The following is a 26,640-nucleotide window of genomic DNA, read 5'->3' on the forward strand; positions in this document are numbered from 1 at the left end:
ATACCTGTGTGTAACACTTTGTAGGGTAATGAAATGGAATGTTTATATAGATTCAGTTGTGGGTAAGGCAAGTGGTAGACTTCGGTTTGTTGGTAGAATACTGGGGAAGGGCAATCAATCTACAAATGAGATTACTTATAAATCACTCGTGACCATGTCTAGAATACTGCTTGAGTGTGTGGGAGCCGTACCATATAGGACTAACAGGGGATATTGTACGAATACAAAGAAGGGCAGCACAAATGGTGACAGGTTTGTTTAATCCATGGGAGATTGTCACGTAGGTACTGAAGGAACTGAATTGTCAAGACTCTTGAAGACAGAGGGAAACTATCCAGAGAAAGTTTATGAACAAAGTTTTATGAACTGGCTTTAAATGATCACTCTAGGAATATTCTGCAGCGTCCTATGTATATCTCGCATAGGAATCATGAAGATAAGATTAGAGTAATTACTGAATGCACAGAGGCATTGAAACAATTATTCTTCCCGCACTCCATTCATGAATGGAACAGGAAGAACCATAATATCTGGTACAATGGGACGTACCCTCTGCCATGCGCTTCATGTTTATTTGCAGAGTATAGATGTAGATGTAGAGGATTTCATTTCATTTCCTTCTCTCATTCTGGGTGTTTCATTATTATTATTATTATTATTATTATTATCATCATCATCATCATCATCATCATCATCATCATCATCATTTATGACTGATTATGCCTTTCAGCATTCAGTCTGGAGAGCATAGTCCCCCTTATAAAATTCCTCCATGATCCCCTATTCAGTGCTAACATTGGTGCCTCTTCTGATGTTAAGCCTGTTACTTCAAAATCATTCTTAACCGAATCCAGGTACCTTCTCCTTGGTCTACCCCGACTCCTCCTAACCTCTACTACAGAACCCATGAGTCTCTTGGGTAACTTCGCTTCTCCCATGCGTGTAACACGACCCCACCATCTAAGCCTGTTTGCCCTGACTGCTACATCTGTAGAGTTCATTCCCAGTTTTTCTTTGATTTCCTCATTGTGGACACCCTCCTGCCATTGTTCCCATCTACTAGTACCTGCAATCATCCTAGCTACTTTCATATCTGTAACCTCAACCTTATTGATAAGGTAACCTGAATCCACCCAGCTTTCGCACCCATACAACAAAGTTGGTCGAAAGATTGAACGGTGCACAGATAACTTAGTCTTGGTACTGACTTCCTTCTTGCAGACGAGAGTAGATCGTAGCTGAGCGCTCACTGCATTAGCTCTGCTACACCTCGCTTCCAGTTCTTTCACTATGTTGCCATCCTGTGAGAATATGCATCCTAAGTACTTGAAACCGTCCACCTGTTGTAACTTTGTTCCTCCTATTTGGCACTCAAACCGTTTATATCTCTTTCCCACTGATATTACTTTCGTTTTGGAGATGCTAATCTTCATACCATAGTCCTTACATTTCTGATCTAGCTGTGAAATATTACTTTGCAAACTTCCAGTTATTATTATTATTATTATTATTATGTGCGATTGGACCCATACGGATCACGCAAAGCTTTTCCGATTCAATTTTTTAATTCTCCAAACTTCTCTCATTCTTTCCCCATGAATTCTCTTTCTTTCCTCTGTCCATTTTGTCCCCTGTCTCTTGCAAACTTCATTCTCGGGTTGTACTTTCCAACTATTGATTTTTTGCCTGTATACATTTCTGTTTATAACTTCTGAAGAATTTATTTGTGCATTTGCTAGATCTGTTTTGGTTTCTTGTATCGAGGGTATGGTTTTCAATTTTTCAATGTATATTAAAATTTTGTGGGAGAGTCTGGGTGTTGGGAGTCTGTGGATATGACCGTAAAATTTTAGTCTTCTTTTCCGGATGTCTGCGGCGAGGTTAGATAATTTTTCTGTAGTTTTCCGAGACTGTAACCTGTATCCATCTTCTGTTATTTTTGGGCCAAGAATCTTTCTGATAATTTTGCGTTCCTCTTTCAGGATGCCTTCCAGGTCGCCTTTTCTATGGAGTGTGAGTGTTTCGCTGGCATATAGTGCTTCGGGCTTGATTACTGTATTGTAGTGTCGTATTTTTGAGTGAATGGAGAGACACTTTTTATTGTAGATGTTGTGGGTTTTCCAGTATGCTCTTTTCAATTTTTGCAGTCGAACTTTTTGTGCAGTTTTCTCTCCCCCTGTGGGTTCTAGGACCTCGCCTAAGCATTTAAAGATTGGAACTCTCTCAATTTGTCCATACTTTGTAGTCAGCTTTTGAGTTTCAAATTTTGAGCAGATGAATTTGGTTTTTTGGAAGGAAATTTGTAGCCCAACTTTTTCGGCGCATTCTTTGAGAATGTCTATCTGTTTAATTGCTGTGGTCTCGTTTTCTGCTAGAATGGCCACGTCATCTGCAAATGCCAAGCATGAAATTTTAATACCATCTTTAGATCTTCCTAGTTGTATAGGCTTCCAGTAATTTTGATTCTTCAGTTCTTTTTCCCATTCTCGGATGACTTTGTCTAAGACAAGGTTGAAGAGGAGTGGAGACAAGCCGTCACCTTGTCTGACGCCGGTTTTGATCAGGAAGGGCTCTGATATTTCACCCAGGAATTTTATCTTAGAAGTTGTGTTTGTGAGCGTTTCTTTGATAAGGTTTAGGGTTTTCGGATCGAGTCCTAGCTCCACAAGGATAATAAAGAGAGATTGCCTATCGATTGAATCATAAGCCTTTGCGAAATCAACAAAGGAACAAATGATCGGACTGTTTCTGACTGCTTTGTATTTTAGCGTTGTCTTCAAATTGAAAATTTGTTCTGCACAGGATCGGTGAGGGCGAAAGCCAGCTTGGTATTCACCAATACTGTGTTCGAGTTGTTCTTGTGTTCGTTGAAGAAGACAAGCTGAGAGGATTTTATAAGTGACTTGGAGAAGGGAGATTCCTCGATAGTTGTTTATATCTGCCATGTCTCCCTTTTTATGCAGTGGATGAATTAGGGCGCATTTCCAATCTTCTGGTAGTTTTTCTGTCTGCCAAATGTCTGTGATTATTATTATTATTATTTTGGCAGCAAGTGAGGGGAAGAAAACCAATGTGCACTCCGTGTGCATACCGGGGAGAGTCATTCCAGATGTGGAAAGGGTCCTTCCAGATGCCATGAAGGGTACAGGGTGCACCCATCTGCAGGTGGTCGCTCATGTCGGCACCAATGATGTGTGTCGCTATGGATCGGAGGAAATCCTCTCAGGCTACCGGCGGCCATCTGATTTGGTGAAGACTGCCAGTCTCGCTAGCGGAATGAAAGCAGAGCTCACCATCTGCAGCATCGTCGACAGGACTGACTGCGAACCTTTGGTACAGAGCCTAGTGGAGGGTCTGAATCAGAGGCTGAGACGGTTCTGCGACCGTGTGGGCTGCAGATTCCTCGACTTGCACCATAGGGTGCTGGGGTTTCGGGTTCCGCTGGATAGGTCAGGAGTCCACTACACGCAACAAGTGGCTACACGGGTAGCAGGGGTTGTGTGGCGTGGGCTGGGCGGTTTTTTTAGGTTAGATGGCCTCGGGCAAGTACAGAAAGGGCAGCAGCCTCAAAGGGTGCGGGGCAAAATCAGGACATGCGGGTACCAAGCAGCAATCGGTATTGTAATTGTAAACTGTCGAAGCTGCATTGGTAAAGTACTGGAACTTCAAGCGCTGATAGAAAGCACCGAAGCTGAAATTGTTATAGGTACAGAAAGCTGGCTGAAGCCAGAGATAAATTCTGCTGAAATTTTTACAAAGGTACAGACGGTGTTTAGAAAGGATAGACTGCATGCAACCGGTGGTGGAGTGTTTGTCGCTGTTAGTAGTAGTTTATCCTGTAGTGAAGTAGAAGTGGATAGTTCCTGTGAATTATTATGGGTGGAGGTTACACTCAACAACCAAGCTAGGTTAATAATTGGCTCCTTTTACCGACCTCCCAACTCAGCAGCATTAGTGGCAGAACAACTGAGAGAAAATTTGGAATACATTTCACATAAATTTTCTCAGCATGTTATAGTCTTAGGTGGAGATTTCAATTTACCAGATATAGACTGGGACACTCAGATGTTTAGGACAGGTGGTAGGGACAGAGCATCGAGTGACATTATACTGAGTGCACTATCCGAAAATTACCTCGAGCAATTAAACAGAGAACCGACTCGTGGAGATAACATCTTGGACCTACTGATAACAAACAGACCCGAACTTTTTGACTCTGTATGTACAGAACAGGGAATCAGTGATCATAAGGCCGTTGCAGCATCCCTGAATATGGAAGTTACTAGGAATATAAAAAAAGGGAGGAAGGTTTATCTGTTTAGCAAGAGTAATAGAAGGCAGATTTCAGACTACCTAACAGATCAACACGAAAATTTCTGTTCCGACACTGACAATGTTGAGTGTTTATGGAAAAAGTTCAAGGCAATCGTAAAATGCGTTTTACACAGGTACGTGCTGAGTAAAACTGTGAGGGACGGGAAAAACCCACCGTGGTACAACAACAAAGTTAGGAAACTACTGCGAAAGCAAAGAGAGCTTCACTCTAAGTTTAAATGCAGCCAAAACCTCTCAGACAAACAGAAGCTAAACGATGTCAAAGTTAGCGTAAGGAGGGCTATGCGTGAAGCGTTCAATGAATTCGAAAGTAAAATTCTATGTACCGACTTGACAGAAAATCCTAGGAAGTTCTGGTCTTACGTTAAATCAGTAAGTGGCTCGAACAGCATATCCAGACACTCCGGGATGATGAAGGCATTGAAACAGAGGATGACATGCGTAAAGCTGAAATACTAAACACCTTTTTCCAAAGCTGTTTCACAGTGGAAGACCGCACTGCAGTTCCTTCTCTAAACCCTCGCACAAACGAAAAAATGGCTGACATCGATATAAGTGTCCAAGGAATAGAAAAGCAACTGGAATCACTCAACAGAGGAAAGTCCACTGGACCTGACGGGATACCAATTCGATTCTACACAGAGTACGCGAAAGAACTTGCCCCCCTTCTAACAGCCGTGTACTGCAAGTCTCTAGAGGAATGGAAGGTTCCAAATGATTTGAAAAGAGCACAGGTAGTCCCAGTCTTCAAGAAGGGTCGTCGAGCAGATGCGCAAAACTATAGACCTATATCTCTGACATCGATCTGTTGTAGAATTTTAGAACATGTTTTTTGCTCGAGTATCATGTCGTTTTTGTAAACCCAGAATCTACTATGTAGGAATCAACATGGATTCCGGAAACAGCGATCGTGTGAGACCCAACTCGCTTTATTTGTTCATGAGACCCAGAAAATATTAGATACAGTCTCCCAGGTAGATGCTATTTTTCTTGACTTCTGGAAGGCGTTCGATACAGTTCCACACTGTCGCCTGATAAACAAAGTAAGAGCCTACGGAATATCAGACCAGCTGTGTGGCTGGATTGAAGAGTTTTTAGCAAACAGAACACAGCATGTTGTTATCAATGGAGAGACGTCTACAGACGTTAAAGTAACCTCTGGCATGCCACAGGGGAGTGTTATGGGACCATTGCTTTTCGCAATATATATAAATGACCTAGTAGATAGTGTCGGAAGTCCCATGCGGCTTTTCGCGGATGATGCTGTAGTATACAGAGAAGTTGCAGCATTAGAAAATTGTAGTGAAATGCAGGAAGATCTGCAGCGGATAGGCACTTGGTGCAGGGAGTGGCAACTGACCCTTAACATAGACAAATGTAATGTATTGCGAATACATAGAAAGAAGGATCCTTTATTGTATGATTATATAATAGCGGAACAAACACTGGTAGCAGTTACTTCTGTAAAATATCTGGGAGTATGCGTGCGGAACGATTTGAAGTGGAATGATCATATAAAATTAATTGTTGGTAAGGTGGGTACCAGGTTGAGATTAATTGGGAGAGTCCTTAGAAAATGTAGTCCATCAACAAAGGAGGTGGCTTTCAAAACACTCGTTCGACCTATACTTGAGTATTGCTCATCAGTGTGGGATCCGTACCAGATCGGGTTGACGGAAGAGATAGAGAAGATCCAAAGAAGAGCAGCGCGTTTTGTCACAGGGTTATTTGGTAACCGTGATAGCGTTACGGAGATGTTTAACGAACTCAAGTGGCAGACTCGGCAAGAGAGGCGCTCTGCATCGCGGTGTAGCTTGCTGTCCAGGTTTCGAGAGGGTGCGTTTCTGGATGAGGTATCGAATATATTGCTTCCCGCTACTTATACCTCCCGAGGAGATCACGAATGTAAAATTAGAGAGATTAGAGCGTGCACGGAGGCTTTCAGACAGTCGTTCTTCTTGCGAACCATACGCGACTGGAACAGGAAAGGGAGGTAATGACAGTGGCACGTAAAGTGCCCTCCGCCACACACCGTTGGGTGGTTTGCGGAGTATAAATGTAGATGTAGATGTAGATTTTGTGACGCAATGTATTTAATTCTTGAGCTGTCTTACAGTGTCTCATATTTCTGGCCTTCTTCATCACAATTTAAATTTTAAGCTGTATATGACATTTTATAGAAATCTTATTTCTATTTTTGTAATGAATGAAATTTCTTTATAGGCTGGAAAATCCAATGACTTCCAACAGATGCTGGATGAACGTTACCTTGCAGACTCTGTTTTCCATGGAAAATTTCATGCAGAGCATGATACAAGCATTTGAGAATGTGAATGTGGAGAACAATTCACTGATCTCGTGCATACTAACGGTACACTATGCGAGGTCTCTTGGGCATCAAGAGTGTGTCTACGAACAAGCAAGGTAAGAGGCATTACATTTAACGTTCATCACTTTGCATTGAGGTGGCAGACCTCATAAGATAGCGATTTGCGCATAAGTAGATGGTGGTAGTACCGCTTACACAAGATATAAAGGGGTAGTGCATTTGCAGAGCTGTCATTTTTATTTGGGTGTTTCATTTGAAAAGGTTTCCACTATGATTACAGCCACACAATGGGAATTAGCAGACTTTGAGTGCAGAGTGGTAGTTGGAACTAGATGCATGGGACATTCCATTTTAGAACTCATGAGGGTATTCAGTATTCTGAGATCCACAGTGTTAACAGTGTGTCAAGAATGCCAAATTTCAAGAATTACCTCTCATCTCAGACATTGCATGGCCTACTGCTTTCTACATTTACATCTACATCTTCATACATACTCCCCAATCCACCATACGGTGCGTGGCAGAGGGTACCTCGTACCACAACTAGCATCTTCTCTCCCTGTTCCACTCCCAAACAGAACGAGGGAAAAATGACTGCCTATATGCCTCTGTACGAGCCCTAATCTCTCTTATCTTTGTGGTCTTTCCGCAAAATGTAAATTGGCGGCAGTATAATTGTACTGCAGTCAGCCTCAAATGCTGGTTCTCTAAATTTCCTCAGTAGCGATTCACGAAAAGAACACTTCCTTCCCTCTAGAGACTCCCACCCGAGTTCCTGAAGCATTTCCGTTACACTTGCGTGATGATCAACTTACCAGTAACAAATCTAGCAGCCCGCCTTTGAATTGCTTCTATGTCCTCCCTCAATCCGACCTGGTAGGCATCCCAAACATTTGAGCAGTACTCAAGAATAGGTCGTATTAGTGTTTTATAAATGGTCTCCATTACAGATGAATCACATCTTCCCACATTGTACCAATGAACCGAAGACGACTATCCGCCTTCTCCACAACTGCCTTTACATGCTTGTCCCACTTCATATCGCTCTGCAATGTTACGCCCAAATATTTAATCGACGTGACTGTGTCAAGCACTACACTACTAATGGAGTATTCAAACATTACAGGATTCTTTTTCCTATTCATCTGCATTAATTTACATTTATCTATATTTAGAGTTAGCTGTAATTTTTTACATCAATCACAAATCCTGTCCAAGTAATCTTGTATCCTCCTACAGTCACTCAACGACGACACCTTCCCATACACCACAGCATCATCAGCAAACAGCCGCACATTGCTATCCACCCTACCCAAAAGATCATTTATGTAGATAGAAAACAACAGCGGACCTACCACACTTCCCTGGGGCGCTCCAGATGATACCCTCACCTCCGATGAACACTCACTATCGAGGAAAACGTACTGGGTTCTATTACTTAAGAAGTCTTTCGAGCCACTCACATAGTTGGGAACCAATCCCATATGCTCGTACCTTAGTTAGGAGTCTGCAGTGGGGCACCGAGTCAAACGCTTTCCGGAAGTCAAGAAATATGGCATCTGTCTGATACCCTTCACCCATGGTTCGCAAGATATCATGTGAAAAAAGGGCGAGTTGCATTTCGCAGGAGCGATGCTTTCTAAAGCCGTGCTGATGCATGGACAGCAACTTCTCTCTCTCAGGCAAATTCATTATATTCGAACTGAGAATATGTTCAAGAATCCTGCAACAAACCGATGTCATGGATATTGGTCTGCAATTTTGAGGATCCGTCCTTCTACCCTTCTTATATACAGGCGTCACCTGCGCTTTTTTCCAGTTGCACGGGACTTTACGTCGGGCAAGAGATTCGCGATAAATGCAAGCTAAGTAAGGAGCCAATGCAGTAAAGTACTCTCTGTAAAACCGAATTGGAATCCCATCAGGACCTGGCGATTTATTTATTTTCAACCCATTTAGCTGCTCACAACCCCAGGGATGTCTATCACTATGTCCTTCATACGGGTCTTTCACTTAACATGCGAGAACAGCAGTATTTGCATAGAGTTGTCAGTGCTAACAGACAAGCAACTGTTAGCACAGTGAAGCAAACTTTGGTGTTAATGGGCTATGGCAGCAGATGGCCGACGTGAGTGCTATCAGCGCGACATTGTCTGCAGTGCCCCTCTCGGGCTCCTGACCGTATCGGTTGGGTGCTAGATGACTGGAAAAGCCTGGCCCGGTCAGATGAATCCTGATTTCAGTCGGTAACAGCTCTTGTTAGGGTTCACGTGTGATGCAGACCCCATGAAGCTGTGGACCCATGTTGTCAACAAGGCACTGTGCAAAGCTGGTGGTGGCTCCATAATGATGTGGGCTATGTTTACATGGAATGGTCTGTGTCCTCTGGTCCAGCTGAACGAATCATTTAGTGGAGATAGTTGTGTACAGTTACTTGGAGACTATTTGCACCCATTCACAGACTTCATGTTCTGAAACAACAATGGAAATTTGCGAATGATGATGCACCGTGTCATTGGGCCACCGTATGTTGTAGAGAAATTGAGTAAATGGTTTGGTCAGCCAGACTGCCCACGTGAATCCCATCGAATGTTTATGGGACATAGTCGAGAGGTCAGTTCGAGCACAAAATCCTGTACTGGCAGTTATAGAGGCACCATGGTTTGATGTTGTAGTGGCGTGGCAAGACAGCCAAGCCACTTGGAGGTAGTCGAAAGGCACGCGTTAAGCTCACGCAGATTGGCGTGAGGTCTGGAACAAGGTAAAGTAATTATCCTATAAAGAAAAGAACGTAGTTCTTGGAATACTTAACTTTAATCCACAATTGGAGAACATCACTCTTGTTGGACATTATTACACTGAATATAAACTGGTAATGGCGCCTTGCTAGGTCGTAGCAAATGACGTAGCTGAAGGCTAAGCTAACTATTGTCTTGGCAAATGAGAGCGTATTGGTCAGTGTAGCTTCGCTAGCAAAGTCGGCTGTACAACTGGGGCGAGTGCTAGGAAGTCTCTCTAGACCTGTCGTGAGGTGGCGCTCGGTCTGCAATCACTGACAGTGGCAACACGCGGGTCCGACGTATACTAACGGACCGCGGCCGATTTAAAAGCTACCACCTAGCAAGTGTGGTGTCTGGCGGTGACACCACAGATGTTTTGCCAGGGGACTTCCAATGACTCGTTGAGTCCATGCACCATCAAGCTGCTGCAATACGCTGGGCAAAAGGAGGTCCAACATGATATTAGGAGATATCCCATGACTTTTGTCACCTTAGTATATATTGAGCTGTTGGTACCATTTGTTTAAGTAAAAGATAGTAGTAGCCATAGCCATTTAGTTGTGGTGATGGAGGTGGTGGTAGCAGCAGCAGCAGTAGTTTTATTTTCATTAACTGAATTATTTCTGTGTGACAGTCCACCTGCTTAGCTGGGCGGTAACGTGCTTGCCTCTTGTGCAAGCAGGCCCGGGTTCGATTCCCGGCCGAGTCGGAGGTTTCCTCCGCCCGTGGACTGGGTGTTGTATTGTCCTCATCATCATTTCATCCTCATCACCCAATGTGGTGTCGAATGAAATAAGACTTGCACTTGGCGGCCAAACTTCCCCGTATGGGGCCTCCCGGCCAACGATGCCATATACTCATTTCATTTTGTGTGACATAAAAAAGTAATACTTTCCTATGTAAACACTGTAAATTTCATATTTTTTTGTCTTTTGTATTTCCGTATAAATAATATCTATGTAAGTCACAAATCATTTTACCTGTTTTTGCGACACTGCCGTCACCTGATGATGCCTAAGAAGCCGAAAGCTGGCTTGTGATCTAATAAATATAAATTTGCACAATGTTACAAAGTATTTCCTATTTAATATTATTGATTTTATATTTATTAGGTTGTTTCAGCTGTAGGCATCAAATGCATAATGCATTTGTTACTTTAATATATACACTGATGAACCAAGATACTATGATCTTTGCTCACCACGAGACTGAATGCCACTTTGTGGCATTGCGGTGTGTGATGTGAGTTTGCCAGTAATGAATGGGCTTTCGTTTGCTGATGACATCATTATTATTCAAAAGAATGAAGATGACCTCCAAAGATCAGTATACCAACTGAACAAAATTTGCAAGAAATAAAACTTTAAAGTTTCTAGCAATAAAACAAAAATAGTGGCATTCCGAGGAAAATATCTAGTCCAATCAAAAATTGGTTTGGATAATTCAGTTTTAGATCAAGTGACTCAAATCTCTTATTTAAGCTGTACTTTAAGTGTTGATTTTGACTCTGATATTGAAAACAAAATACACAAATCCAAGCTATCTGTGGTACCATTAGCAGTACATTGGGCCATAAAGTACAAAAAGAGATCATCATGAAAATCTAATAAAGTAATGATGGTTCCTATAAAAGTGAAAGCTGGGTTAACACAAAAAATTCAAACAGCAGAGATGCAGTTCGTAAGAAAGACAATAGGCTGCAGAAGAACGGACATGATTAGAAATGGAGATATTAGAACAGAATTAAATATTTTCAACATGTATTCAAGAAAATACACAACAGCATTAATTAATATAGGGAAGTTATCAGTATGAAAACATTTAGCATGTGTTAGTCCTACAAGAGCTTATGCAGATATCAGTCTGTGTGAATAGATTTGTGGTGGATGGAATGGCTCAGATTTGTGTCCTTCTTCCTTAAGCTATGTAATTTTTGACATTTTGTAAGTAGATTCATTTCTCCTTGAAGATACAGTTTTAATAATAATTGCACTCCAGATTGAATTTTCAGTGTGCAGTGGAGTGTTTGCTGTTTTGAGACCTCCTGGCAGATTAAAACTGTGTGCCAGACTGGGATTCGATTCCAGTTTTATTTATTTATTTAAGGAAATAAAAGTGGGAGAGAGGTAATGATGGAAGTAAAGCTGTAGGGAGGGTCATGAGTTGTTCTCTGGTAGCTCAGTTGGTAGAACACTTGCCAATGAAATACAAAGGTCCCATGTTTGAGTTTTGGGCTGGCACATAGTTTTAACCTTACAGGAAGTTTCAATAATTGCCCTCATTTTACACATTGTTGTGCAACTTCCTTGCAAATTGTATTTTTAAATGTATTTTTCAGGAAACTTGCAGAAGTGCTTGGCACATTGAATAGTGACTACAATGTAAATGACCAGCAGGATCCTTCAGAATTCATTCTCTGGCTGTTCAATGCATTTGAGCCAGCACTGGAGAAATACGGGCCCAGCTGGGCATCTGGTTTGATAACTGAGAATTTCAGATTTGAAATGGAGGAGAGGACCTGTTGTATGGGGTAAGATTTGCTTCACAACAGATAACTTTTTTTCAGTCATACAAGTTCTTAGCTTAACAGAACTGAAGCATTTCTGAACTCTTTGATTCTTCTATTTTGTAATTATTTGCTTTGATGAAGAGATTTGTCACTTAGTTACTAGTGAAGGAAAAGATTGTTAGTTGTTAGCATGTTCCATGGACTCTCCGTACGATGTGGAAAGTGAAACTTACTTAATGTAATATATTATCTAAGTGATAATAATTATTTAAATCAAAAACTTCTTAATATAAAATACATTTATAATGGGCTAAAAAGTATAAAATAATTTCTCCAAACCCCATACCGATTCCTGATAGCATACAAGTACTTCTGAAAATTTGCGATTGCTAATTATCTAAGTGATAATAATTATTTAAATCAAAAACTTCTTAATATAAAATACATTTATAATGGGCTAAAAAGTATAAAATAATTTCTCCAAACCCCATACCGATTCCTGATAGCATACAAGTACTTCTGAAAATTTGCGATTGCTAATTTTTAATAGCTATGAAAATACTTGTAAGATTTATAATGAAACATGAGGAGTACATGCATTACATAATGCTTATGGTTCAGAAATTAAAATATTAATGCACCAGTTATTTATTGCATGTGCCCCATGTTTTTTGGTATAATCTTACAAGTATTTTCATGGCTATTAAAAATTCAGTCACAGTTATCAGGACTAAGTGTATGAAGTTAAGAAGCTGTATGGAGCTAAGAGACATTACTTTATGCTTTTTAGTTCATTTTTAAAATGTAGTGTATTAAAAAGTTTTTGATTCAGATAATTCTTTTCTGCTTTTTAGTCTTGTGATTATGAAATTTTTCAATGGATTAGAAACATTTTGATGATATTATATCCTCCCTCCCTCCCTCCCTCCCTCCGTCTCTCCCTCCCTTTCTCCCTCCCTTACAAATGTAAGGTTTATGACTGGTTACTCAAACACCCATTTTATAACACAACAGAATATTTTGAAATAATCGTTGACAGTAGTATATAAGAATATTCCTAAAAGAAAAGGAATTAAATTATAAAAACTTTACTGTAAAGTTATTGTTAATTGTATATTTAATGTTCAAACCTATTCCGCTGTAAGTGGTCAGTGGTGAATAAACTGAATACTGAATACTCTCCTCCTTGTGTTGCATGCTGATGAGCTGAAATGTAATGACTGCTGTCCATTGCGAGAGTGAGTGTTGTCTGGTAGTGTTGCATGCATGGGATGTGGTGAGGAGATGTATATAAGTGGGGCAGAGACAAATGGTGATTTATTCTAACAATGTTGTGGGCTGCATTTATATTAAGCAGAATGGGCATATGATTATTCAGTCTGAACAATTCTAATTTCTAAGAATGTGGACTTTCTTGTAGTAGTTTACTATCTGAACACCCAGATATTTGAATTGTTCAGACAGCCCATGTTCAGGATATTGCTCAAAATCTGGATGGTGCTATATGTACCATTAGAATAGTGTCTGCAGTAAGTGAGGGTCCAGTGCAAAAATTAGCCCTCTTAGCTTATTTTCATTCACTTCTGGCATACATCATTATATTCAGTGGTAAATCTGCCCACCCACATGGGGTATTTTTGGCTCATAAAAGAGCAGTTCGATCAGTAAGTGATGCAAGTTTGTGATCATCTTTTCACCCCTGTTCTTCAAGAGTCTGGGAATTGTGGCAATGGCCTCTAAAAATTTATTTTCTTTTATGTTGTTTGTTCTTATCAATTTGAACTTATTCTTAAGAATTAGCAGCTTTCACTCACTTAATACAAAGGCAGAAAAGCCAATCTGCATTTGGATCACACCTGCTTGACTGTTGTGTAGAAAGGCATGCAGTATCCTTCTGCATCCATTCTCATTAAGCTACGACAAGAATTAAAAAATCTTAGCAGTAATCTTCACACACATTCAATTCTAAATTTATTTATTTATTTATCTTACAGCTCGAAACATGTATTTAACATGCATGGGCAATGTTATAATAATTACATTCAGATTATTGATACACAATATAAATAGATTACATGCTACTAAGTAAAATATCATTGAAGTATATTTAATATAGCATTCCTGAGGTCAAATCATGTCAGCACCATACTGTATGGGCACTTCAATACAAGCCATTTTTTAACTCTTTTTTAAAAATTCTACCAGAAAGCTGTTTCAGGTTGTTTGGCAGAGAATTATAAAATATTGCTCCCTTAATGAATGGGGTATTTGTTGTTAGATTCAATCGTCTGCTCACCATATGAAAGTCTGATTTTTGTCTTGTATTGTAATCATGGATTTCCATATTCCTGTTTGTCACTTTTTTGTCTTTTTCACTAATAATATTGATTGAAACATATATACTGCATAGATAGTCATAATATTAAACTTAATAAACAGGTTTTTACATGAAGTTCTGGGTCTTACTTTTGCCATAGTTCTTATTACTCTTTTCTGCAATACAAATACCCTTTTTATATTGTATTGGCTACACCCACCCCACAATACAATTCCATAAGATAGATGGGGATACACCAACCCAAAATACGCTATTTTTATTGCTTCGATATCTAAATATTGAACTAATCTCCTTAGTAAATACAGACTAGATGTTATTTTACCACAGACATGATCTATTTGCTGATTCCATGAAAGTCTGTCATCTATATATATCCCCAGAAATTTACATTCTGAACAGGTATTTTCCTGAATGTCCTCATTTAGAACAGTATTTTTATTTGAACTACTTGTCTTAAAATAAATTAAATTAGTTTTGTTAATATTGACCCTCAGGTTTTCTTTTTCAAAATGTGTTTGGGCTTTTTCAACAAAATTCTGTACCACTGAATTTAGGTCATCATTACTATGTGCCCAGCAAACCCCAGAGGTGTCATCAGCATACATAGTAATACGATGACTGGTGTCTAATACTTTTGGGAAAGCATTCACGTAGCAAATAAACAAGAAGGGGCCCAAGATAGAGCCTTGTGGCACACCAAAATTTATGTTCGTTATCTTTGATATTCTTTTTGCAATTACCTCTCCATTATCATACACAACTTCTGTGCATTGTTGTCTATCTTTAAGGTAAGATTCTATTAAAAGCAACAGTTTCCCACTGACACCATTATAAGCAAGTTTACTTAAAAGAGCGCCATGATGGACTCTGTCAAACGCTTTGGAAAGATCTAAAAACACTCCTGCCGTTTCGTATCCCTCATTTATTTTCTCCATCAGACAGTGTACAAACTGTACTGCTGCAGATATGGTGCTCCTACCACTTCTAAAGCCGTGTTGGAAATCTCCTATTAAGTTATTCATATTATAGTGCTCAATTAGGATTTTAGCATTATTTTTTCAATTAATTTACCAAACACTGACGTTAAGGCAACTGGTCTGTAGTTCTGTGGTTGTTTTCTTTCCCCTTTTTTATATAAAGGTTTAACTAAAGCAAGTTTCAGTTTCTTTGGAAACACACCTTCCTCAAGTACACAATTTATTAGATGGACTAACGGTCTGGCTAACTCACTCTTGCATTTTTTCAGTAGAAAAGGAGAGAATTCATCCCATCCAGCTGATCTTTTATTTTTTAGGTTGTCAATTAGCTCTGTTACGTCCTTGATGGTTACTGTAGGTAGCATACAAGAGTCCCTTTCCTTTTCCTTATCATATTTAAACGGCCTCTCCTGTTTCATGCAAGTATCATTTTCAATAGCATCTATAAAGTAATCATTAAATATATTGCTAACTGTATAAGGATCAGAAAAATTATCATTATGTATACTTAACTCTATATTATTAATTTTAGTTTTTGAATCAGTGTTCCTCATATCATTAACTACTGCCCAGCACGACTTTGAGACACAGTCAGAATTTCGGATCTGTTTACTAATATGTTCTACTTTCCTTCTCCTTACTTCCTTGCGATACTCATATTTATATTTTTTATAATCCTCTTTATATGAATCAAGACTGGTTTCTCTGTGTAGCTTATACATATACTCCATTCCTTCTTTGAGTCTTTTCGTTTTTTCATCAAGTTTTACACGTTTGACTACTGGAGGTTTATTTTTGTTTACATTCATCTTCTTTGCCGGGATAGTAATATCAATATGTCTAGTTAAAATTTTTAAAAATACTTCCCATTTGCTGTCAACTCCCCTTTCTCTATAAACTGATTCCCAAGATTCTTGACCCAAAGTATTCTTTAGCAAGGTGGTGATGTATTCAGAAAATAATCTTCTATTCTCAAATTTTTTGTTTTGTTTAAGTTTATTAAGACAACCAATCACTAATAATTGTCCTAGATGATCAGATATGTGCCCGTTTACAGTCTGTGCCGAAACAACATTTTCATAATTGGTCATCACATGATCTATGGAACTGCTGCTTGACTCAGTTATTCTAGTGGGCACATGACCAAGTAGATCTTTAATATCATAGGATCTTATGCAGTCTTGTAAACCTACCTTTGCATTCCTGGCTGTTGCTTAGTGTGTTTATATTAAAGTCTGCTAACATTACAATATTTACTGTATTGCCACCCTTGCTTAGCTTCCCCAATACACTATCCAGTGCTTCCAGGAAAACCTCGAGATTACCTGAAGGGGCTCGATATATACCTAGCACAATAAGTGGGACGGATACAATCATTAACTTAATTATCACTGCTTCAATAGAACAATTCCATTGTGGATCACTCTTTCTATTCTGTTAGGGATTTCTGGGAAATAAATTAAGCTAATTGCTGTGTTATATTGTTGATTACGTTTATATATAGTCACAGCTTATCATGTGCTTAGGATTTTTCTCCATTTTACTTCTCTATGTTAATGTCCCTACCCCCATGAACAACGGACCTTGCCGTTGGTGGGGAGGCTTGCGTGCCTCAGCAATACACATGGCCGTACCGTAGGTGCAACCACAACGGGGTGGTATCTGTTGAGAGGCCAGACAAATGTGTGGTTCCTGAAGAGGGGCAGCAGCCTTTTCAGTAGTTGCAGGGGCAACAGTCTGGATGATTGACTGATCTGGCCTTGTAACACTAACCAAAACGGCCTTGCTGTGCTGGTACTGCGAACGGCTGAAAGCAAGGGGAAACTACAGCCGTAATTTTTCCCGAGGGCATGCAGCTTTACTGTATGGTTAAATGATGATGGCGTCCTCTTGGGTAAAATATTCCGGAGGTAAAATAGTCCCCCATTCGGATCTCTGGGCGGGGACTACTCGAGAGGACGGTGTTATCAGGAGAAATAAAACTGGCGTTCTACGGATTGGAGCGTGGAATGTCAGATCCCTTAGTCGGACAGGTAGGTTAGAAAATTTAAAAAGGGAAATGGATAGGTGAAGTTAGATATAGTGCGAATTAGTGAAGTTCAGTGGCAGGAGGAACAAGACTTTTGGTCAGGTGAATACAGGGTTATAAATACAAAATCAAATAGGGGTAATGCAGGAGTAGGTTTAATAATGAATAAAAAAATTGGAGTGCGGGTAAGCTACTACAAACAGCGTAGTGAATGCATTATTGTGGCCAAGATAGACGCAACGCCCATGCCTACTACAGTAGTACAAGTTTATATGCCAACTAGCTCTGCAGATGATGAAGAAATTGATGAAATGTATGATGAGATAAAAGAAATTATTCAGGTAGTCAAGGGAGACGAAAATTTAATAGTCATGGGCGACTGGAATTCGAGAGTAGGAAAAGGGAGAGAAGGAAACATAGTGGGTGAATATGGATTGGGGGAGAGGAATGAAAGAGGAAGCCGTCTTGTAGAATTTTGCACAGAGCATAACTTAAATATAGCTAACACTTGGTTCAAGAATCATAAAAGAAGGCTGTATACATGGAAGAATCCTGGAGATACTAGAAGGTATCAGATAGATTATATAATGGTAAGACAGAGATTTAGGAACCAGGTTTTAAATTGTAAGGCATTTCCAGGGGCAGATGTGGATTCTGACCACAATCTATTGGTTATGAACTGTAGATTAAAACTGAAGAAACTGCAAAAAGGTGGGAATTTAAGGAGATGAGACCTGGATAAACTGAAAGAACCAGAGGTTGTACAGAGTTTCAGGGAGAGCATAAGGGAACAATTGACAGGAATGGGGGAAAGAAATACAGTAGAAGAAGAATGGGTATCTCTGAGGGATGAAGTGGTGAAGGCAGCAGAGGATCAAGTAGGTAAAAAGACGAGGGCTAGTAGAAATCCTTGGGTAACAGAAGAAATATTGAATTTAATTGATGAAAGGAGAAAATATAAAAATGCAGTAAATGAAGCAGGCAAAAGGGAATACAAATGTCTAAAAAATGAGATCGACAGGAAGTGCAAAATGGCTAAGCAGGGATGGCTAGAGGACAAATGTAAAGATGTAGAGGCTTATCTCACTAGGGGTAAGATAGATACTGCCTACAGGAAAATGAAAGAGACCTTTGGAGAAAAGATAACCACTTGTATGAATATCAAGAGCTCAGATGGAAACCCAGTTCTAAGCAAAGAAGGGAAAGCAGAAAGGTGGAAGGAGTATATAGAGGGTTTATACAAGGGCGATGTACTTGAGGACAATATTATGGAAATGGAAGAGGATGTAGATGAAGATGAAGATGAAATGGGAGATACGATACTGCGTGAAGAGTTTGACAGAGCACTGAAAGACCTGAATCGAAACAAGGCCCCCGGAGTAGACAACATTCCATTAGAACTACTGACAGCCTTGGGAGAGCCAGTCCTGACAGAACTCTACCATCTGGTGAGCAAGATGTATGAGACAGGCGAAATACCCTCAGACTTCAAGAAGAATATAATAATTGCAATCCCAAAGAAAGTAGGTGTTGACAGATGTGAAAATTACCGAACTATCAGTTTAATAAATCACAGCTGCAAAATACTAACGCGTATTCTTTACAGACGAATGGAAAAACTGATAGAAGCCGACCTCGGGGAAGATCAGTTTGGATTCCATAGAAATGTTGGAACACGTGAGGCAATACTGACCCTACGACTTATCTTAGAAATAGATTAAGGAAAGGCAAACCTACGTTTCTAGGATTTGTAGACTTAGAGAAAGCTTTTGACAATGTTGATTGGAATACTCTCTTTCAAATTCTGAAGGTCGAAGGGGTAAAATACAGGGAGTGAAAGGCTATTTACAATTTGTACAGAAACCAGATGGCAGTTATAAGAGTCGAGGGGCATGAAAGGGAAGCAGCGGTTGGGAAGGGATGAGACAGGGTTGTAGCCTGTCCCCGATGTTATTCAATCTGTATATTGAGCAAGCAGTAAAGGAAACAAAAGAAAAATTTGGAGTGGGTATCAAAGTCCATGGAGAAGAAATAAAAACTTTGAGGTTCGCCGATGACATTGTAATTCTGTCAGAGACAGCAAAGGACTTGGAAGAGCAGTTGAACGGAATGGACAGTGTCTTGAAAGGAGGATATAAGATGAACATCAACAAAACAAGGATAATGGAATGTAGTCGAATTAAGTTGAGTGATGCTGAGGGAATTAGATTAGGAAATGAGGCACTTAAAGTAGTAAAGGAGATTTGCCATTTGTGGAGCAAAATAACTGATGATCTTCGAAGTAGAGAGGATATAAAATGTAGACTGGCAATGGCAAGGAAAGCGTTTCTGAAGAAGAGAAATTTGTTAACATCGAGTATAGATTGAAATGTCAGGAAGTCGTTTCTGAAAGTATTTGTATGGAGTGTAGCCATGTATGGAAGTGAAACATGGACGATAAATAGTTTTGAGAAGAAGAGAATAGAAGCTTTCGAAATGTGGTGCTACAGAAGAATGCTGAAGATTAGATGGGTAGATCACATAACTAATGAGGAGGTATTGAATAGAATTGGGGAGAAGAGGAGTTTGTGGCACAACTTGACAAGAAGAAGGGACTGGTTGGTAGGACATGTTCTGAGGCATCAAGGGATCACAAATTTATCATTAGAGGGCAGCGTTGAGGGTAAAAATTGTAAAGGGAGACCAAGAGATGAATACACTAAGCAGATTCAGAAGGATGTAGGTTGCAGTAAGTACTGGGTGATGAAGAAGCTTGCACAGGGTAGAGTAGCATGGAGAGCTTCATCAAACCAGTCTCAGGACTGAAGACAACAACAACAAATGTTAATGTCATGTGCTGACTCATTCAACAATCATGGACATTTGCTCCTCAATTTGTTCCTGGGGAACTAGACGTGTGGAAAAAAAGAAAGAAATTGTGGTGTGAGCATATATTGAAAGTGGTTGCAGGGTAGTAAAACCACAAGTGGACAACGGAGTGCCGTACGCCCACACATCGCAGACATCAGAGACTTTACTGCTGGCTAAAGCAGGACAGACAGCGATCTGTGGCAGATGTGATGGCAAAGTACAGTGCTGGTTCAGGCACAAGAGTTTCAGAGCACAACGATCAGCACATTTTTTTGAATGCGGGCCTCTGCAGCTGATGACCTCTGTGTGCTCCCGTGTTGACCCATCGGCATTGTCAGTTATGATTGCAGTGGGCACGGAATTGTCATAATTGCTACTACTACTACTACTATTACTACTACTACTACTACTAATAATAATAATAGTAATAATTTCCATTCCTGTTCCATTCGCAAATAGAGCAAGAGAGGAAGTCTGTCTATATGCCTCTGTATGAGCCCAAATTTCTCTTATCTTATCTTTGTAGACCTTATGTAAAATATACACTGGCGGCAGTAGAGTCATTCTGCAATTGGTGCAAACGCTAGTTCTCTAAATTTCCATTGTAGTGCCTTGCGAAAGGAGAGTTGTCTTGTTGTCTTTCCCCAGGGATTCCCATCTGAGTTCACAAAGCATCTCTGTAATAATTGGATGCTTATCGAACCTACCAGTAACACAAATCAAGCACATGCCTCTCAGTTGCTTTGATGTCTTGCTGATGGGGATCCCAAACACTTGAGCAGTACTCAAAATTGGGTCACAGTAGCATTCTATGCGGCATCTCCAGTATAGGTGCCCTAAACTTTCCCAAAATTCTCTCAATAATACAAGCATTCACCTTCCCTACCACCAATCTGGAGTGTTCATTCCATTTCATATTGCTTCACGACATTACGCCTAGATATTTAATAGATGTGACTGTGGCAACAACTCCCTAATAATGCTCTATTCAAACATTGCATTTGCGTTAAGTTACATTTTTCTACATTCAGGGCCACCTGCCATTCACCTCTGCCTAAGTCATCTAATTTACTTCAACAATCGCTCAGTGATGACACCTTCCCGTAAGCTACAGTTCTGTCAGCAGCAAAGATGTGGAAGTTGCTTGTCACCCTGTCTGTCAGGTCATTTATGTACACTACTGCCCATTAAAATTGCTACACCAAGAAGAAATGCAGATGATAAACGGGTATTCATTGGACAAATATATTATAATTGAACTGACATGTGATTACATTTTCATGCAATTTGGGTGCATAGATCCTGAGAAATCAGTACCCAGAACAACCACGTCTGGCCGTAATAACGGCCTCAATACGCCTGGGGATTGAGTCAAACAGAGCTTGGATGGCATGTACAGGTACAGCTGTTCAAGCAGCTTCAACACGATACCACAGTTCATCAAGAGTAGTGACTGGTGTATTGTGATGAGCCAGTTGCTTGGCCACCATTGACCAGACGTTATCAGTTGGTGAGAGATCAGGAGAATGTGCTGGCCAGGGCAGCAGTCGAACGTTTTCTGTATCCAGAAAGGCCTGTACAGGACCTGCAACATGCGGTCCTGCATTATCCTGCTGAAATTTAGGGTTTCGCAGGAATCGAATGAAGGGTAGAGCCACAGGTTGTAACACATCTGATGTAACGTCCACAGTTCAAAGTGCCGTCAATGCGAACAAGAGGTGACCGAGATACGTAACCAATGGAACCCCATACCATCACGCTGGGTGATACGCCAGTATGGCGATGACTAATACATGCTTCCAGTGTGTGTTCACCGCGATGTCGCCAAACGTGGATGCGACCATGATGATGCTGTAAACAGAACCTCGATTCATCCGAAAAAATTAAGTTTTGCCATTCATGCACCCAGGTTTGTCATTGAATCCTGTCTGTAATGCAGCGTCAAGGGTAACCACAGCCGCGGTCTCCAAGCTGATAGTCCATGCTGCTGCAAACGTCGTCGAACTTTTCGTTCAGATGGTTGTTGTCTTGCAAATGTTCCCATCTGCTGACTCAGGGATCGAGATGTGGCTGCACAATCCGTTACAGCCATGCGGATAAGATGCCTGTCATCTAGACTGCTAGTGACACGAGGCCATTGGGATCCAGCACAGCATTCCGTATTACCCTCCTGAACCCACCGATTCCGTGTTCTGCTAACAGTCCCTGGATCTCGACCAACAAGAGCAGCAATGTCGCGATACGATAAACTGCAATCGCAATAGCCTACAATCTGACCTTTATCAAAGTTGGAAACAAGATGGTACGCATTTCTCCTCCTTACACGAGGCATCACAACAACGTTTCACCAGGAATTGCTGGTCAACTGCTGTTTGTGTATGAGAAATCGGTTGGAAACTTTCCTCATGTCAGCACGTTGTAGGTGTCGCCACCAGCGCCATCCTTGTGTGGATGGTCTGGAAAGCTAATCATATGCATATCACAGCATCTTCTTCCTGTCGGTTAAATTTCACGTCTGTGGCATGTCATCTTCATGGTGTAGCAATTTTAATGGCCAGTAGTGTATACAGGTTGTTACAAAAAGGTACGGCCAAACTTTCAGGAAACATTCCTCACACACAAATAAAGAAAATATGTTATGTGGACATGTGTCCGGAAATGCTTAATTTCCATGTTAGAGCTCATTTTAGTTTCTTCCACCTACGCTCAAAGGAGCACGTTATCATGATTTCATACGGGATACTCTACCTGTGCTGCTAGAACATGTGCCTTTACAAGTACGACACAACATGTGGTTCATGCATGATGGAGCTCCTGCACATTTCAGTCAAAGTGTTCGTACGCTTCTCAGCAACAGATTTGGTGACCGATGGATTGGTAGAGGTGGACCAATTCCATGGCCTCCATGCTCTTGTCTACGCAATCCCGGTACCAAATGTAGAGACTCTTCGTGCTCGTATTGTGGACGGCTGTGATACAATACGCCATTCTCCAGGGCTGCATCAGTGCATCAGGGATTCCATGCGACGGAGGGTGGATGCATGTATCCTCGCTAACGAAGGACATTTTGAACATTTCCTGTAACAAAGTGTTTGAGGTCACGCTGGTACGTTCTGTTGCTGTGTGTTTCCATTCCATGATTAATGTGATTTGAAGAGAAGTAATAAAATGAGCTCTAACATGGAAAGTAAGCATTCCTGGACACGTGTCCACATAACAAATTTTCTTTCTTTGTGTGTGAGGAATGTTTCCTGAAAGTTTGTCCGTACCTTTTTGTAACACCCTGTATAGAGAATAAGTGTGGCCCTATCACACTTCCCTGAGGCACTCTTGATGATGTGCTTTTCTCTCTTTGACACGTGCTGCCAAGGAAAATGTACTGAATTTCATTACCTTAAAAGTTTTTGAGCCACTCATATGTCTGGAAACCTATTCTGTATGCTGAGATGTTTGTCCACAGTCTGCAGTGGGGTGCCATGTCAAATGCTTTGTGGAAAAATTAGGAATATGGAATCTGCCTGTTGCCCTCCATCCATGATTTGTAGGATATCATGTGAAAAGGGCGAGCTGAGTTTCACACAAGCGATGCTTTCTAAATCTGTGCTGATTAGTGGGCAGAAGCCACTCCATCTCAAGGAAATTTGTTACATTCGAACTCTGAATGTGTTCAAGAATTCTGCAGTAAACCATTGTTAAAAGTACTGGAAAAATAAGTGCCTTCTTCAGCCATAGAGGAAATAAATATGCTGCTTCTTAAAGAGAAATAGAAAACGGAAAGAATGTGAAGAGAACACCTGAGCTGTACGACAGATGGTGACTGACCAGGATTAAGATTTCAGCGAATGTGCAAAAAACTGGAAGGACATTGGAATGCTGTGCAGAGGTTGAGAAGCAAGTCTGCAATGACTGGAGTGAATGAAATAAATTTTGTGCGGCTGTTGCTCCTAAACAACATGTTGGCTCCAGAGAAACTGCGAGTCCTTAGGAATAACTTAACTGAACTTTTTTGAACTTTCCACACAATCGTGTTCCATCCATACTATGTGTCACTTCAGTGGCACTTTTGCTGCTGTGGGCATGTATACATGTCCTGCTACAACAGTCCCCTGTATTGTGGTTGTGTATACGTGCACCCCTTTGGTTTTCCTACAATGCTATGGATGTTTGAATGTGTCCTGAATTGCTGAACTCATTGCTGCAGACGAGTTACTTCCGTATCTTGGTCAATAAAAAGGTTTCAAGTATTTATGATACAACATTGTGCCTCATTGTGTGCTGGCATTTGCAAAAGCTCCGTTTCAATATCTTGAATTGTTTATGAGACGTGGCGATTGTTATGACCACATGATTTGTGATGCGCTATGACCTGAAGGGCATGTTGTGTCTGACTAGTTTTCTGATATAAAACCTGATAACTTGAGAATGAAATGAGATATCTTTCTGCTCTTGGTTTTTAAAAAGTTTCAACATCTTATCTACATTTTATTCACTTCAGTGTACTAACTAAAATCAACCAAACACAAAAGTTTACACAGTGCCTTTTTACCACTGTGAAATCTTTAAGATTTTTTGCAGTGTTTTACTTAATTTGGTGCAGCACAATAACTATGTCATATAATGAAAAGAAGTTCAGTCCTTTATCAGGCAAAGATATCGTAGTTTAAGGTACGCAAAAATGAAATTTTTTCGCGTAACAGTTTTCGTACAAACGGATGATAAGTATTTCATAGCAGCTGGCCTGTCTGCACAGACAGCTGAGTGTGTCATGCCCAGCTGTCCATTGGATATAAAACCCTATAACTCAAGAACAAAATGAGATATTGTTCTAATGTCAATTGTAAATAAAATTTCGATATAGGATGAGCTAAAATCGACCATACGCAAACTTTATGGAATGCCTTTTTACCTCTGCAAACTCTTTAGAATTTCATTCATGTTTTGCTTAATGTGATGCAGTGCAGTAAAGATGACAGATAATAAAAGTAATTCCGTTCTTTATCGGGTGAAAATATCAGACAGTATTATAAAAAGGATAGTTGCTACTCACCATATAGTGGAGATGCTGAGTCACAGGTAGGCACAACAAAAAGACTGTCACAAAATAAGCTTTCTACCACCAAGGCCTTTGTCAAAAATAGATAACAAACACACACACACACACACACACACACACACACACACACACACACACACACACACACACACGACATAGCGAGATCGCACAGTGGTTAGCACACTGGACTCGCATTCGGGAGGACGACGGTTCAAACCTGTGTCCGGCCATCCTGATTTAGGTTTTCTTTGATTTCCCTAAATCGCTTCAGGCAAATGCCAGGGTTGATCCCTTTCAAAGGACACAGCAGCCATTCTTACCTAATTCTATGGGACCGATGACCTCGCTGTTTGGTCCGATCCCCCGAACCAACCAACCAACACACATGATCGCGGTCTCTGGCAGCTGAAATCAGACCGCCAGCCAGACTAGTCTGGCTTCAGCTGCCAGAGACTGCGAGTCCAATGTGTTAACCACTGTGCCATCATGCTCGGTCAGGTGTGTGTGAGTTGCGTGTGTGTGCGTGTGTGTGTGTGTGTGTGTGTGTGTGTGTGTGTGTGTGTGTGTGTCTGTGTCTGTTGTCTATTTTTGACAAAGGCCTTGTTGGCTGAAAGCTTATTCTGTGACTTTTTGTTGTGCCTATCTGCGACTCAGCATCTCAGCTTATGTGCTGAGTAGCAACTACCCTTTTCACAATATAGTTACATTCCATCCTGGATTTTCCATTGTTTGAAGCTATCAGACAGAAAGATGCACAAAAATCAGATTTTTTCACCTAATAGTTTTCGAAAAATCAGATGAGTATTTCATATCGGCTGGAACCCCATATCTCAGCATTTGGCGAGCAGTTCAGCCATAACAAAAGCCGCCCTCAGTGCAGTATGCAGAGTGTGTGTCTGTAGTAGCGAAAGGGCTAACCAGACTTATTGTAGAAGATGCATAGCATTCTGTTGCTCGGTTGTCATGTGATGTCAGGACAATAGCCATTATTTTCAGAGAGTTCTCTTTATCGATAAAGCTACCTTTAAAAATCGTGGAAATCTAAACGTAAGAGGTTTGCATTACTGGGCTGCTGAAAACCCACGTTGAATGAGGCAGACTGACCATCAGAAGCAGTGGAATTTGAACTTTTATTGGAAGATTATTGGAGACTGCGTAATAGAACATTACTCCATTGGAGAAATGTTAAATTGTGGAAGTTACGCACAATTTTTTACCAAAGTGCTACCAACTCTTACTGAGGAATCACAACTTGAAATATATCGAGGTGTATACACCCTGGGACAACTGGGAAGTCCAGGAAAAATGCAGGAATATTTTACATCCAGGAAAAATATTGGAAAAACTCAGTAATTTTTTAGAATTATAGGAATTATTCATTCCTTTCATTCCCCGTTAAACTTTTGTAATTTTGGCTGTTAAGAATTGATACTCTAACAA

At 40.5% G+C, this 26,640-nt stretch overlaps 1 protein-coding gene across 3 annotated transcripts in view; it reads left to right on the forward strand.

Annotated features, from left to right (window-relative positions):
• LOC124552572 (ubiquitin carboxyl-terminal hydrolase 29-like) overlaps positions 1–26,640 on the forward strand; it is a 389,169-nt gene that overhangs the window by 305,587 nt on the left and 56,942 nt on the right. For all 3 annotated transcript variants that reach the window (XM_047126894.1, XM_047126893.1, XM_047126895.1), the window contains 2 exons: positions 6,559–6,759; positions 11,783–11,974. In XM_047126894.1, coding sequence (XP_046982850.1) covers positions 6,559–6,759; positions 11,783–11,974 — 393 coding nt within the window. The remainder of the gene's footprint in view (positions 1–6,558; positions 6,760–11,782; positions 11,975–26,640) is intronic.

The sequence above is a fragment of the Schistocerca americana genome, chromosome 10, assembly GCF_021461395.2.
Source record: "Schistocerca americana isolate TAMUIC-IGC-003095 chromosome 10, iqSchAmer2.1, whole genome shotgun sequence".
NCBI classification, from domain to species: Eukaryota; Metazoa; Arthropoda; class Insecta; order Orthoptera; family Acrididae; genus Schistocerca; species Schistocerca americana.